Here is a 16,204-nt window from a genome sequence, read left to right as displayed (position 1 = left end):
CAGCTACTCTACATTAAAATATAGCTTCACTACTTTGAAGCTATCCCCAGTAAAATGTAGTCGGAATGAGATGTTTGGAGCAGGGGAGTCTGGTGCAGCGCACAGGTCCTAGACCTGGTGAGACGAGGGAGGAGCCCGGCCGGGTGGCAACCCACAGAGCCCGGTCCCTCTACGTACCAGAGCCCTTCCCCCCCCCGGTCCCGGCAGAGTAGTTCCGGAGCAGCGGATTGAGTGGCCCTGACCGCGTGACCACCTTCAACCCTTCCTAGAGGGCTGACCGTGGGTAGCTACTGGGACGTAAGTTGGGGCTTGGCCAGCCCCGGCTGGGTCACCTGGGCGAGGGTGTATGATGTTGCGAGACCCGAAACATCCAATGACCCCAGGGTACATCACTGAGGATACGTCCCAGTTGCATCCATGCAATGTTTTTTCATTATATAGCACGCTCAGCTACAGGCTCCATGCCAAAATAAAAGTAGCTTGCTACTTTACATTGTGTGTGTGTGTGTGTGTGTGTGTGTGTGTGTGTGTGTGTGTGTGTGTGTGTGTGTGTGTGTGTGTGTGTGTGTGTGTGTGTGTGTGAGGGAAAACACTTTGAATTCAACCTATTTCTAGATTTATTAGTGTTGGGCAAGCTACTTTGACAATATGGTGAGCTAAGCTACCAGCTACTCTACATTAAAAATAAGCTTCACTACATTTAAGCTATCCCCAGAGAAATGTAGCACGCTAGCAACAAATAGCTTCACTATTTGTTGCTAGCTACTGCCCAACACTGGAATTTTCCCAACCCATAGTTTAGACTAGAGAAATCTGGGATTTTAGATTCCAAGAAGTTCGATTAGATGAACTCCAGGTCAGTTACCATGGTAAGTTACACTCTGAAGCTACCCCGCTCGGTAGCAGCCTCACTTGAACTAACCTCAAGTAATTGGTCGGAAAACCTGTCAGCCTGCAGCTTTTTACTTGGGAGACAGGTCATATTATTCACAGTCACATGATCCAGTGACTGACTGAATATGGTTGAGAATTAAATTTGCAATATCAAATAATGGTTTGCTTTTTACTTCACTAGGACAACGGAGAAATTGTGTGTGCGCCTCCCTCGACCACCGACCCCCCAGGCACTTCTGCTGAATCTCAGGTGGGTTATCAGAAAATGCTTATTTCTATAAACAGAATCTGTATCAGCTGTGCAGCACTACCAACTTCTTGCTGTACAGGAAAGTGCATTGCGTTGTTTCTCTGTTGCAGCCCCATTATGCAACTTTTTCTTTACGTTAATATAATGCCTTTTAAATCATTTTGATGGAACACACGCTGACTTCTAATAGATAGACTGGGATTTCTATCATTCCCACTCTGCACCCTGAATGCCTGTTCCCCACAGCATGTAAACTTTAGGGCTTTTCTACTGACACCTTTGGCCACAACAAGTCATGCCGTTCCGCGCTGATTTCGGTTTCCATTAGGGATGCACGATATATCGGCAATCATATCGGTATCGGCCGATGTTAGTCATTTTTTATCATATCGGTATCGGCCCGATGTTGCAATGTTAATATCGGTTATCATTATCAGCCAAATTCTTCACATTGAGATGAAATAATGCAGTAAATCTATGATTTATGGGCTTTTACAAAAGTTTTGGAAATAAAGAAATGCATTACTTTTTCAAATTCAGTGTTTACATGTGTTTTTCAGTATGTAAAAAATGTGATGATCATGGAAATGTGGTTTTATACAGATCATATCGACATCGGTAAACATCGGTTATCGGCAATAACAGCAATGTTAATATCGGTTATCGGCATCAGCCAAAATTTTCATATCGGTGCATCCCTAGTTTCCATTATATCTTTGTATGTGCCAAGTCGTCCTTGGCCACGATCGAGATGGACCCGCCTCTAAGAAAGCTGCACACCCGACTGCCCAACCGCAGTGTTCATGAGTGTTCTCTCATCTGTTTCGGTTTGTACTTTCGGATATCTGCTTTATTTCATTCCCTCATCTCTCAGAGCCGTGTCATGTTAATGCTGAGCTGATGAAAGCATTTCTTAACCCCTTTGTACTAAAAATATTATATTTGCACTACCAAACTAACGGAGGGCATTTATTAGAAAGGGCTTTAAAGGAAATGCAATGTTTATCCACCATTCCACCCGTGACTTATGATACTTTCGATTAGGCTTTGGTCGGTACTAAGGTATTACGGTATACCATGTATTTAAAAATACTGACAGTATGATTTTCAATACATCAAAACCATATTCTATTTTGTTCAGGCAAAATAGTTGCAACTGTCCTTGCCTGTGCTCAGCTTAGCCTAAATTATTTTCAATCATTTTTTATTTTTTTTCGCCATTTGTAGGCTACCTTACTAATAGGCAAGCATATATGTGTTACAAGCAACACTATATTGTGTGAGACCCAGGCTTGCCCATAACAGTGTCCATTCCATTAGACATTCGTTCAATTGTCAGTCTCCATTGAGGACATTTAAATACTTTTCTGAAAAATAGAAGTTGCAACTTTTTCACTCATGGACCTGAATTTATATACCGTATATAACAGAATAATTATTTGGAGGTAGAAAAGAAACACTTTGCACAATTGGCTGGTTACTCCAAGGTTACTTAAGTTACTTACTACAAGGCTGATACCTGAATGAGAAGAGTAGCATGTAGGTGAGGGTGCAGTTTCCCCAAATAGTGGGGCTTTAATGTTGATGTCCCACCACAAGCTGTGACTTTGGGTTGTGACTTGTGATTTAACTTGTGTTTTAACGTCTCATTTCCACTTGTGCAATTGTAAATCAATTTGATTCACACATGTTTTGCTTGTTTGGTGTAGGCTAGGTTGCTGTAGTGTTTGTGTTTTTATAGCACTTGATAGCATCCTGGACTGTGTATATGTATTCAACGTATTTTCCAATAAGGCCTGATGCTTTTATATAAAGCATATTTCATGATCTCTTTGACAGGTGATGGTGGGAAGTCTTGTGTTAAACAGACTGCGCTCTAGATTGGAGCAGGCCTGTCAGCGACAGCCCTTGGACGTGGACTATGTTGAGTTTATCTGCCGGAGTGAAATGACTCTAATAAACTCACTCTCTGCTCGCTTAGACTTCCCACAGGAGGTAAGTTCACTGCTCTTTCTTCCATGTGCCTTGATATCTCAGCAACCTCGCTGACATGGACACAAAGTGGCATTGTCAGACAATCGAATGCACATTCCCAAGCAAGAGTATGTTGAATTAAAAGGCAGAAGTCACTATACTTATTCTAACCATTTGAAAGCGGTGCTATTCCTTAACTGCCCTTGTATGTAAATGGAACTCGTTCTTCTTTATTCATTTCATGGATTATGTCTGGGGCATATTTTCAACTTTATCGAATAATAACAATTAAATGTATTTTGTATAGCTGCTTTTCAATGACTCAAAGACGCTGACAATCTCGAGTCCACAGTAAACAGAAAAAAACAAACATACAAATAACACAACTAATCGGGTGGAGGGGAGTTGAGGGGGCGTGACATGGGCGGAAGATGTGGTTAAGGGTAGGGTAGGTTGTACGCTTGGGAGAACAGGTAGGTCTTGAGTCGGGATTTGAAAGTGGAGAGTGAGGGTGAGTCTCTGACAGGCTTGTGAAGAGAGTTCCAAAGTCGTGGTGCTGCTCTCGAGAATGCTCGATCTCCAAAGCTGTGGAATTTGTATGGAGGAACAGTGAGCGAAACAGTGGATGAGGATCGGAGGGTTTGGGTGGGGCGATGGGAGAGGAGGAGGTTAGTCAGATAAGGGGGGCGCCAGGCTGTGGTGGGCTTTGAAGGTGATGCGTTGTTTGATGAGGAGCTATGGAGAGAGTGGAGAACTGTAGGTGTCTTTTTTTGGCCTTTATTACGTAGGAAAGTTGTAGACAGGAGAGAGGGGGGATGACAGGCGGCAGAGGGCCATAACTTCATCCACTCTACAACTGCAGAATATTGTTTCTTTTTTTGGTGTAACATTGTACTGACAGTAGTCAGTGTCAGAGGGTGTTATATTAACACATTGACTGCCAGCCATTTTTTTTTTTGCTGTAGGTAGCTTTTGCCAAGCCGTTTTTTGAGGATTCTGGCTCATTTTACAAGAGCCGAGGATTCTTTTCTGCTTGGAGTTTGTCAACACAAAGTTCACAAAAGTACTAATAGAATGTGTGCTTTCTCTGTCTAAAAGAGTTAGTTTGTAGAGTTAGTAGTTATGTAGATATTAGCCGTTGAGTACAGCATGGTTTTAGCGTCTGAGAGTGAAAGCTGAGATAATCGCAGTTTTGTGAAATTCAATCAAACAGGCAGAACAGTCACTTTAACCATTTATTTTTGACATCAGTGAGAGATCAGACATCTAAACAATATAGTTCCGAACGCCCTCTCCTTCAACTCCTCCCTCCGTGGGCGTGTCTAGTGGCTTTCAGCCTGCGTTTGTCACAAGCGAGTGCTCTGCTGCTGCTGCTGCTGCTGCGAGTTTGAGCAGCCTCCCTCCCTGGCAGCGAGTTTGAGCAGCCTCCCTCCCTGGCAGCAAGTGTGGATAGGTCTCACTCGTCTCTTGGGTTTGAGAGCCCCGATGAAGCCCCGTGCGACTCTAGGCTTTATGCTGCCCACCCAGTCCATTTCTGGAACCCCCCACCGCAGCAGCGCGAAAGCGTCCCCGCCTACAGTATGAGAATGAGGCTCGTTCGTTTCTGACTGTAAAATCGCCAAGCCATTTCCTTGAGAATGGAGGAAGCAGCCGCCTTGGTTGACTTTCTCTCTGTCGGGAGAGGACCGTCGCCACCTAGCTGGTCGGTAAAATAGATTATACACATTCAATACTTCCAATATCTCCATAGGAGACGCGGGGAACATTGATCCACGTAGCACCGTCAAAAAAAAGAAAATCGATTTTTTTGACGTATTAATACGTCAATGGCAGTCAACCGTTGGATTATTTTTGACGTATTAATACGTCAATGGCAGTGAACGTGTTAATCACTATTATCATTTTAAACTTTGCAGCCCTAAGCCGAAATAGATAAAATAACAATCCTGTTGTTTGAAATATGAATACAATTGTTTTATGCTCTAAAATTATCTTACTCTGCTTTGACAATTGAGGCCTGTGAATGAATGAATGAATGACTATGTTGACTTTTAGTGACAAATATAAACTTTATTTAAGGTACTTGAAGGCCTTTCCCAGCTGGTCACCCTCATCGACAATGAAATCAATGGGAGAAGAACAGCACACCAAAGCTGGTTGTTTCCAAAGAATACCTCCGGGACCTGATCCAGACAGACCTGCCTGTCCACTGTCCAAACCTGCTTGGGAAACTTGTGCAGTTCTGGGTGGGCTGGAATGTGCTTCCCAGTGCCGACTCCGCAGGATGGCTTCGCATACCCAAAGTCTTCAACCTGCTTCAACCTGCTTAAACTCCCAGAACGTTACAAAGACTACGAAAGATTTGAAGAGGAAATCCTTGCCGCTATCGCGAGTGTTGATGTTGACCCGGGTTATGGACTGTCGTAAGGAGATGCATATATGTTCTTGTTTAATTGTTAATGAGTTTATTTCTGCAATAACTGCATTTATGGTTCCGTTTTAACGTTTGGTGAGGCATGCTTGATCAGAGATACTCAAGTCATTTTTTGCAAGTCTAAGTCAAGTCTCAAGTCTTTGAGCTCAAGTCCAAGTCAAGTCTCAAGTCTTTGAGGGGCAAGTCCAAGTCAAGTCTCTCAAAAAAAAAACATTCAAAAAATATTTTCTTTAAATCTGAATTTTTTGGACGTTTTAGTCCGAGTGAAATGTTATGTAGTCTCTCCTGTTGTCATTGTCCATTTCTGTTCTTATTTGTAGGATTTGAATCATGGGTGGTATTTTACACCAGTGGTATGGGGGTCCGGGGACCCCCTGGCACTTGCCTGGGGTTCCGCGAAAAGTTTTCAAGAAAATAAAAATGAAAGCTTTTTTTTGCAAAATCTTCATAGTTCAATGAAAATATTTTATCCTTTGAATCTAAAATGGTTCATGGATTACATTCTAATCTAACAAACCTATCAATTTAAAAGTAAAGCACGTTACCGTGGAAACAATAAAGCTTAGCCCAAAATCACAAATCAGAATGAGGGGGTCCCCGGTATATGTTCCATCTTGTAAGTGGTCTTTGGCTGAAAAACATTTTGACCACTAGATGGTAGTATGTACCTAGTCTTCTATGAGGTAATGCTGATCTCAGGTGTCAAGCTCACAGGTGAATGGGAATTTTAACATAGGTCTTAGCCTAAGTGTAGAGAATAATTGTCAAGCCACTCTGTTAAACAGCAAATCATGTGGATCACTTCACGATCATGTTAATTGCATCAAGGAAATCTATTTCTGTCTGCAACATCATTCTACAATAAATGAAAACCTCAAAGATACATCATTGTTTGGACATTCACTCACTAACTGGGTAGACTGGCTACACACTGGGTCAATAACATTCATTTTCACATTATGCAAGTGAGCACCAATATGAAAATCTTGGCCAATACCGATAACCAACATTAACATTGCCGTTATGGCTGATAACAGATATTTACCTATGTCGATATGATCTGTATAAAAGCAAGTTTTGATGATAATCATATTTTGTACATACTGAAACACATGTAAACACTGAATTTGAAAAACAAGAAGAATCCCTACAGACTGTAGGAAAAAAGCAATAGTCAAATAAATAGTGCAGTGTTCATAAGAGCGACATACCAGAGGTGACTGATATCTGACATCACTACAGTAGGGACTTAGCAACAGCTTGATAATGACATTTTTTTTTTCAAGATTTATTTTATTTTTCGTACAGTTGCTCATTCGTTGACAATATTACAGATCCATAAACATCTCTGCTTGAGCACACGCACATTGCGTAAAATAAAACAAGACAAAATAAACAAATAAATCCCAACCGCATCCCTCCCCCCACCCATCTCCCTTGTATGTTGATAATGACATTATGTGAGACATTCAGTCGACAGATATTTATACAGTAGGCTACATCAGATTCCTCAACAGTGCCTGGAAGGTGTTAACACATGCCGTGACAAACATCTCACTTGCAGAGCTCCATCTAGGTCTCCTGAGCAATATTCTCATGGCATTATATGCCACTTCAAGTCTGTGCATGCTTGACCTCCGACTCCTATAATCTGACCACAGGTGAGCAGTGTAGAGTGGTGTGCAGTATGCTCTAAACAGAGACACCTTCACTCCATCTGTACACATGTTAAACTTCATCTGACAATTGCTCTGAAATAAAATGACCTAGATATTTAACATTATCACAAACAGTAAGGTTATTATCAGACAATTTAAAAACAGGAAATGTCAAGCATTTGTCCTCTTTGGTCCTGCAAATTAAGACAACACTTACTGGCATTGTATTTGATATCATGTACCAAACCATATTCAGTACATATTGTGAGGAGCTGCTGGAGACCAGCACTACTTGGGCTCAGAACAACAAGATCATCTGTGTACATTAAATGGTTCACTAGGGTATTACCAATAAGGCACCCAGTGTTACAACCATTCAGTTGCTTGGACAAATCATCAACATACAGATTAAAAAGAACTGGGAAGGGATAAGATTCCACCTTGACGGACCCCATTACTAACCCCAAAAAGGGTTGATATGTTGCTCCATTTAACTTGCATAGTCTGATGGGCATACCAAAAGGCCAGAATCCTAACAATATAGCTGGGCAAACCTCTTTGACATAGCATGAGTTTTTTTTATGGTTGACGGTCAAAGGCTTTAGAAGCATCAATAAAACATAAAAGAAATTAGAGGTTTTGCCATCTGTATTTGTTTACAATTTCCTTTAAGGCATACAGAGGTCAGTGTGCCATTTGCTTTAAAACCAAACTGCTTGTCTGTGGAGTAGATTAACTCCTTAACTCTGTCCAGCAGAATTCTCTCCAGGACTTTTGACAGTATATATTATATTAAGTTGATATCTGAAGCAACTTGTTGTTAATGTTTTATTTGTTTATTTAATGTTGACTTTCAACTGAAAATATTATTTTACTCATCAGCAATGGTGCATTTTGTATAGTCTAGACTAGCCATCTTGTCTCAGTTGTTGAGATCAAATAATCATTATCCCCTAGGCATCCAGGAAGTTAGTGAAACTATACAGTAAGCATTCCTGCATAACCCAAGAGTCTGTTGGGTTGGCCTGCATTCATGGGAACCAGTCTGTGAGCGGCCACACTCCAGTCAACTTTCTGGAGCTGTCGCTTTCTTTTTCTGAAAGACATCTGGAAAACACTTATGGCTAAACAATAACAAATTGGCAAACACATATTTTTAAACATCCTTATCATCTCATGAGTGCAAATGATCACCAAAGATGAAACTACAACATTTAAAAGGCTTTACTTGGTAAACAATGTTTAATAGTTTTTATCCACAATTACAATCACAAGGACAAACAATGTCCCCCCCACCCCAAAAAACATTTTTCAATAGTAAATTGCTATGTATACAGATGTAGTGTTCATAGTGTAAATGTTTTGATTATATTTTAGGAATAAATGTATATATTACTTTACACTTCATAGAACTTGTCTTGATCCCGCAATACATTGCACTGCCGGGATTGCCCACCAAATTACTGTTCTCAATCTTCCCTTGTTTATTAAAGCAGCATGATCACAAATATCAAATGTTTGATGCACCCAATACATACTGTTGTACTATACTTTAAGATTCTACTATTCTACTACTATTCACTGTTTTTCAAGCATGCAGCGTGCTGCACTCGAGCAGCCAGGCATGAAGTGGGTAAGGTGTGAGCAAGGTGTGAGCGGGACAGGGCAGCACCGGGCAAAACAGAGCGAGGCGTGGACAAAACACAGTGTTTCTGGTGTGAGTTTCAATGACTAGAAGTTAGCCCAATAGAATGTAGTGCATATACTTGGTAATAGCTTTCACTCTCTCCTGTTATCTCCCCATCTACATATATTTGTGGTGTTCAGCTGCGTCGAGGAGCTGCACACCAGCTGTGATCTTCATCCACATAGGCTGATGCGGTGAGCACTCCACTGGCTGATATCCCGATCAGCCCCGGGACTGAGACTGGTGGAGATGTTACGGGAGGAGAGATGAGGGAGAGATGCCTGAAGGATCTATAAGGGCAGAAATTAAATATAAACAGTTTGTTTTGAACCCACAGCATATTACTAAACAGAAAGCTTAGTGATGGGAGTCACTACCTATTGAATATTGGCCATGCATGCTGTGGAAATGATCCACAATGCCCCAAACATATCTCACAAGGGCAAAAAAAAGCCCTTAAAAGTGTATTTTTCCTACCCTGCTCCACAACATAACATTATGTAATACAACATTGTTATACAACATTATAACATTTAAATTCCCAAAATATTCAAGACCTGTAAATTATTAGATTCATTTTTAATGCGTTTCCAGACTTTCCACACCTGTGTAGGTACCCTGTGAACACAGGCCAAGATCAAGTAATGTAGCTGAAGAATAATTTGCGGGTAGATCATCATGATTAGATATAATTTTAGTATTCATTAATGCTGTCAAGTAAAAAAAAAAAGTTTGTTTCATATCAATATTAATTTCAGCTGAATTATTATTTTCCAAGGACAGGAAAAATGTGTAACAAAACAAGAGCTTCAACATAATATTGCCTGTGTACTTGTATTGCCTTATTACCGACTCTGGTAGAGTGGCTTGTTGTTTCTGTCCTGCTGTCCTCTGTGTCTTCTGCTGTCAGATGTGACTCCTGGCCAGTGCCAGACAGGGTTGTATCTGGTTGAGGATGGCTGTAACACATGAGAAAATGATTTAACAGTTTGCTCTTACTACCTTCTTCCATGCAAAACAAGACTAGAACCTATCCCTGATGCATTTATTCAGGACCAGGCATGTCCAAAGTCCGGCCCTGGGGCCAATTGTGGCCCGTGGACAGATTTTTTTATTGGTTAATCAAGCAAGTTCAATTTGCATTTGTTTCCTTCACCTAACAATGACAGCACTATCATACAGTTTGTAGAAACACCAGGTAGGAACAGCACATGCAGAACTACTGTTTTCAGATGGCAAACAAAGTACAATTGTATGTGATTTTTATTTATATTTTTTAATAACACCCATATGAGGTGAGAAGCACCTGCACGGCCGCCTCACCCCCAATTCAAAAAAGTTTGGACAATCCTGCACTAGATGGACAATGTCGGCGTGGCAGAGAGAGAGACAGTTAGACCAGACTCAAATGGGGGTCCGTGGCACTTTGCCAGGGGGTCCACGAAAAGTGTTCAGGAAAATAAAAATAAAAACTTTTTGTGTGTGTGCAAAAGCTTCATAGTTCAACTAAAACATTGTAGGCCTATGCTTTAAATTTAAAATGTTTATTGTCTTATATACTTGTGCCTGCTTCAATAAAATTGTCTCTCCCTGTCCCTGATCACTCACCTGTGTACTCCCTCGGCTGGGTGTAATTTTCAACCAGGAACTCCTAGGTCAGCTGATTCCTACTGAATTGACCAAAACAGTTCAATAATTGCAACCCTGTCAAAATCTTATTGCTATGCTAGTTATTGTTATTAGTTATAGTATGAGTATTAGTTGACCAATTCTATGGGTCAGTCATAATTTTGTAGAAAGAATGCTACTGTCTGAAACTCATTCAAAAGAATCCATCCTTACATAATGAAAAATTAAATTGTTGATATTAACACTTCAAGAGACAAAGTAGTAATAATTTTGTTTGATATTTTTTCTAACTAATGGATTGCGTGAGCATTGAACACGTCACGGTGGCGCAGTGGAAGGCTCGGATGATGCCCTCCTCCACGTACGGCTTCAACTGCTTCAGGAACTCCGCGGCTGCCGCGACCTGGAGACAGAGGAATAGAAGGAAAGGTCTGAGGATGGAGATATCGCATTAACTGTGATAGACTAGATATCAGAAGGAACAGCCTCCATGCAATCCTACACCACCGGCTTGTTTTATAGCTCTTTGGAATCTCAATGTTGTATTGGCAACATACTGCCTTCTTATAACACTTAAGCCATTACATTCCCATTAGTGGACAGACTGCTGCCATGGCAACAGAAACAACACCATTAAAATACAGCCATGGGCCATGGGGCTAAAATGGTTTTCCCCCACCATCTAGTCTCGTATCTATACTAGACTGTATCTATACTATCGACCCTACCCCATATTTATCTACATGATATTCATCCAAAAGAAAGGTTGTGATTTACAGGGAGGAAAAATAACAATATGAGGAAATGTAAGCTATGTATGAGGGAATACAAAGAAACACAAAACATTAAAAAGAAGAATAAAATAGAAATCAGATGAGAAACAAAAAATTGTCAAATATTGTAGGCCTAGGCTACTCACCAAGCTGGCCTCCCATCATGGTACCCAGGCCAGGCCAGTGTACACACCATTAACCACTGACAACTTGATGGAGGACAGACCAGCTGCAAATAACAAGGCAAGTCACAACAACACTCACCTTTAAGAACGGGGTTTCCACGGTTCTCTGTGTCAGGGACATTGTGGGGCTGGATCTGGGCTCTCTGACTGCGGTGTCGGAGAAGATGACTTTGTCCAGGCTACGCTCCATCATGAGCAATGACTCGCACCCATTCCACGGCGTGCTAGTCAAACACAGGAGTACGTTCAGTGAGAGGCTGATCCCACCTAGATGCAAGGAGAGGCACAGGAAATCATTCCTGCCTGTGGCCATTGGACTCTGAAAACCTCTGCTCTAGGTTAGATAGCAAGCTACAATCTGCAGTGCTGTACACATGACTACATTAGAGCTATACAGAACTATACAGACACAGCACAGCTATAAACATGTCACGTGACAGACTTTACTGTAACAGGTATCAGCATGCCATCATTATATTATACTCTGATGATAACGTTTACACAGGAAATATGCAGCTAATGCAAATCAGTGACGCTGACCTTAGTTGGGTTATGTATCGCAATTTTTAAGCATAATAAAGTGGATTACATGGCGCCACTCTTCAATTCGACATGCATTGAATACACTGAGCAGTTACTCTGAGGGAATAAAATTACTATTATAACCTGAAACGCCTGTTATTGTCACTTTTGAACCGCAGCAAAACGGCATGCATTTGAATTGAGTTTGGCTAGCCCAAGGACGCTAACGTTAATTTAGACTATTTCACGATTTTAAGGCATGAATATGTATTCATTGCTTTAACGTTACTCGGCTGACCCGTACAACAGTAGCCCTACAGTAACGCCATATTCATATACATTTGATTGATTGATTGTTTGGAGTAGTAACGTTCATAGCTATCCGATAGCTAATGCTCCAGGGTCTTACAATAACGTCACATAGGCCGTCATGTCACGTTCAATATAATGACTGTTATTCTATTATTACTATTACTATTATACAAACGTGCCCTTTGTACTTGCAGATTTAACGTTAGTTCGTGACACTAGTTTGTGAGGCTGTGTGAAGTACCTCACTCATAACGCTACTAATACCAGCCAATCGCCTGACCCAGTACAACAGCAGACCTACAGTAACGCTATATAGCGTTAAATAATAAAATGTAATGATTCATTGACATACTAGCCAAAACCATGAGGTGTCGGACTCGTGAGGTATCGGACTAGGGGGCAGTCCCCAGCTAGCCAGGATACGTTAGCCAGCTACTAAATTAACTGTACTAAGACTGGACACAGTCTTTATAGCTTACGTGAGCTGTAACGTTAGAGTCAAATTACCCCTTACGCTAGCGGGTTAAATAGTGATTTAGTTTATTTTGGGAAATTGAATGAAGCAGCTAGCTAACATTAGCTAACCTAGCTAGCGTCAGTTAGCTCACTGGGAAAGCCTGTGTAGTAACATGCTATGAAATGGCTCCCTGGTCGTGCAGTTAAATGTCTCATAAAACCAACAAAACTTCTACTTTATGTCGATTTACTTAAAGTGGCCACTTACCTGAAGCTCGTATTCCTTCCAAACTACCAAAGCTCTGTTTGTCGTTTGTCTGTTTGTTTAAGGCGGAAGAAGTTTCTGGTTGAGTTTCTGGTCAATTGTCAATTGTTTTATTCGATACGATCCGATATTCAGTGGGAGGGGACTGGGTCTAACCTGATTGGCCAGTCCGCTCAGATTTATGGCCCCAAGTTGACATGGTTGGGTGGCAGAATTCGTACTCGTAAAGAAAATCTGTACTTGTAAACAGACATCCAAGCTCGCAATATGAATTTGTCCGTGGTGCTTTCAGGGTCGCACACGAACGTAGGAAATTTGCAAGTGCTGCATTCAAGGTCGCACACGAACGTAGGAAATTTTTGTACTTGTAAAAAATATTTTTGAAGACGCACAAATTCTATCCGTGTGTACAAAACTTATTCCCAGATGCACAAGATATGTCTACAGATACAAAAATGGGTTGCCGATACAAAAATGGGTTGCAGATGCACAAAACTTTCTCTCAGATGGACAAGATATTTTTACAGGTACAAGTTTTATTTACAGACATACAAGTTCAAAGTTCAAGTTCAAAGTTTACAAACAATGTTTCTCAAGCTCAAAATATATTTGGCCCTTATTTAATTCCATAGAGGTGGGAGGGACTATTTTATTTCGTGGAAGACTGATTTACAGTATGAATAACAGACATTTAGCCATTTAGATTGCTTTATTTATTACACATGAAATATAAATGACTGGTCTTATTGTTTTGTTGGCAAGTGACCATGGTATAAGCGGGTTAATGCACTTCGAGGTGTACATTATCACTTTTTAAGGGACTTCGCGGAGGCAACCATCCTCGGCTTCGCCTCGGACGGTTCACGCCTCTCGCGTCGTCCCTTAAAAAGTGATAATGTACACCTCGTCGTGCATTAACCCTTACTTATATGCTTTTGTCTGTTTTTATGTGCTTATGTGCTGTTGCTCTGGCATGTATTGTATAGAATATGCTAATGTCATCTTGCATGTTCTTTTTATATGTGCTCATGCATGTTCTTTTTATATGCTATTAATCTGCGTGTGCTTTTCTTCTTTTATATGCTCTTGTCTACTTATGTCTTCTGTACTATTGCATGTGTTTGTTAATGTTTCACATATAACATCAACCTGCCAGGGACTGCAGATGAAAATTAGCCTGTATGGCTAAATCTGGCACATTTACATGATGGACTCACGTGCTCATGTTAATTAATGTGCATTGTCCCTTTTCTTAAATAAATAAACAAACAATAAAGCACACATAAGCCATTGAAAGTGATAATAGGTTTATTTTGAAAATTAAATTAAATGTAAGGAAGTACCCTAAAGACACGTTTAGATGCACAACAAAATAGATAAAAAGTGACTGGCAAGAGCCTGCGAGAGCATGGTTTTACACAGACAGCTCACTTGACTCATGATGAAGTCATGCATTAGGTGAAGCTAACTGTATTGAGACAATTAACAACACATACACAAAGCTTTTTGTGCACAGTAGATCTCAGGACATTTTATTTTATTACATTCTTTATTCACTGTAAATGGTTAGCAATTATACTGAACATACAGTAACTGTTGGCTACTGATGTTTATTTAGCTATTATATTTTTATTCTTTATTTCCTCAGTGCTCACTTCCAGAAGTTGACAATGCATAATGTTAAATTCTTTTTTAAATAAAGTTGGCCTATTTGTTCAAGAAAGCAGCCTTCTGAGTAGCTTTGCACATAGTCATATCGGTGCACAATCCATAGAAAAGGTCTATATCTGCTCAAAAATTCACTATGTCGGCACTCTGCAGCCATATCAGTAATCGGTGAATATCGGCTCTAGTACCACCCCTGCCTCATTTTGAGCCAGAAAAACCCCTGTTTGGGGTGTGATTGACAGGTCACCTGTCCAGTGATCTCGCCGCTCACCTATCACGGACCAATAGCAGGCAGCGCTGCGGCTCTGTCTGGCAAAACAAAAGAACAAGATGGCAACGGTCAAAATGCCAAACTCAAGGCTTCAAAATGGTGACAATCATGGTGGCTACATGATATGTTTATACAATCTATTAACATTGTGCTGAAACCCTCCCTCCATGTTACATGTTTGTTCATGTTAAAGGGATAGTTATTTTATGTGGGGTACTTGCATACAGTCAGTGTACTACATGCAGTAGAAAGCAGCCGGCGTGGTTTCAGTTTGGAGAAATGGAGACCGGCCACATCACGCAAGTAGAGCTGTCTGCTGAGTGTGAAGGGAACCAAAAACGTATAAAAAACAAAACATTAAATGCTTCCATACTGCTCACCTGGTGTAATCCAAGACTCCACAAGCCCTCAGATACCAAGTTGACTTGAAAAGGTGTCTTTTACACCGTGTTTTTAGCTGAAATCTTCACTGTAGCCAGGTGTGGAGCTAAGTGGGGAAGAAGTGGGGCTGATGCACCACCTGCACCTTTCTCATGGCCCCTTCACATCAGCAGACAGCTCTACTTGCCTGATGTGGCCGGTCTGCATTTCTCCAAACTGGGACCAGGCTGGCTGCATACATGTAGTATACAAACTGTATGCAAGTAGGGGAGGTCCGGGACGAATGAAGCACTTTTGTTTTTTTTGTCATTGTGTAAAGATTGTTTCAGCTGGAGTTATAATATTTTCATGTAAGCAACCTACACATGTCCTCTGGCAATACCAACCGTAGTTTCGTTCCATGGGTCAATACATCAGACGTCATCAGATGGCAACCAGAAGCTGCGCAATGCTTAATTTGTCCCACAGTGAAGGGACAAATAAAGCACAGGCGGGGGACTAATGTAGCGGTTGTGAAAAAGGCACAAAAACAGCCAGGTAACAATTTTTTTCTGGCATTAATTCCTTCATCTTTTGGTCATCTAAGAAACTAAGTATTATGAAATACATTTTAATATGTTATATGTTGCAAATTAATATAATTATAACGTCTATCTATATATTTTGCTGATGTGATGTGATCAATATTTTACCTCCCTTAAATGGCTTATCCAAAGAAATATTTGAATGTGTGCATTTTTTTGCCCTCTGTCCGTGGTCCTCTTCCTTATGCGAGGCATTGTCCTGCAAGCACAGATAAATGCATAGCCTATTCAAGGCAATTGGAGCAAAGTGCTTTATTTGTC

General features: G+C 40.8%; 1 protein-coding gene across 4 annotated transcripts in view; it reads left to right on the top strand.

The window, feature by feature from the left end:
• Window positions 1-9,125, top strand: part of LOC310790985 (T-cell surface antigen CD2-like) — a 32,964-nt gene extending 23,839 nt beyond the window's left edge. For 2 of the 4 annotated variants that reach the window (XR_014553412.1, XM_083652707.1), the window contains exons 5-7: window positions 1,076-1,144; window positions 2,984-3,139; window positions 5,198-6,370. Coding sequence is in view for 3 of the 4 variants with exons in the window: in XM_083652707.1 (XP_083508833.1) it covers window positions 1,076-1,144; window positions 2,984-3,139; window positions 5,198-5,305 (333 nt within the window). In the remaining variant the exon portion in view is untranslated. Of the gene's footprint in view, window positions 1-1,075; window positions 1,145-1,874; window positions 1,974-2,983; window positions 3,140-5,197; window positions 6,371-9,037 lie in introns of those variants that run through there. The other 2 variants (XM_083652708.1, XM_083652709.1) reach the window with 2 other exon arrangements.
• The last annotated feature ends 7,079 nt before the right edge of the window (window positions 9,126-16,204 follow it).

This window comes from Poromitra crassiceps, assembly GCF_964638095.1.
Source record: "Poromitra crassiceps genome assembly, chromosome: 16".
Taxonomy (NCBI): Eukaryota; Metazoa; Chordata; class Actinopteri; order Beryciformes; family Melamphaidae; genus Poromitra; species Poromitra crassiceps.
Note: the sequence above shows the minus strand (reverse complement) of the source record. Positions and strands in the feature narration are given on the sequence as shown.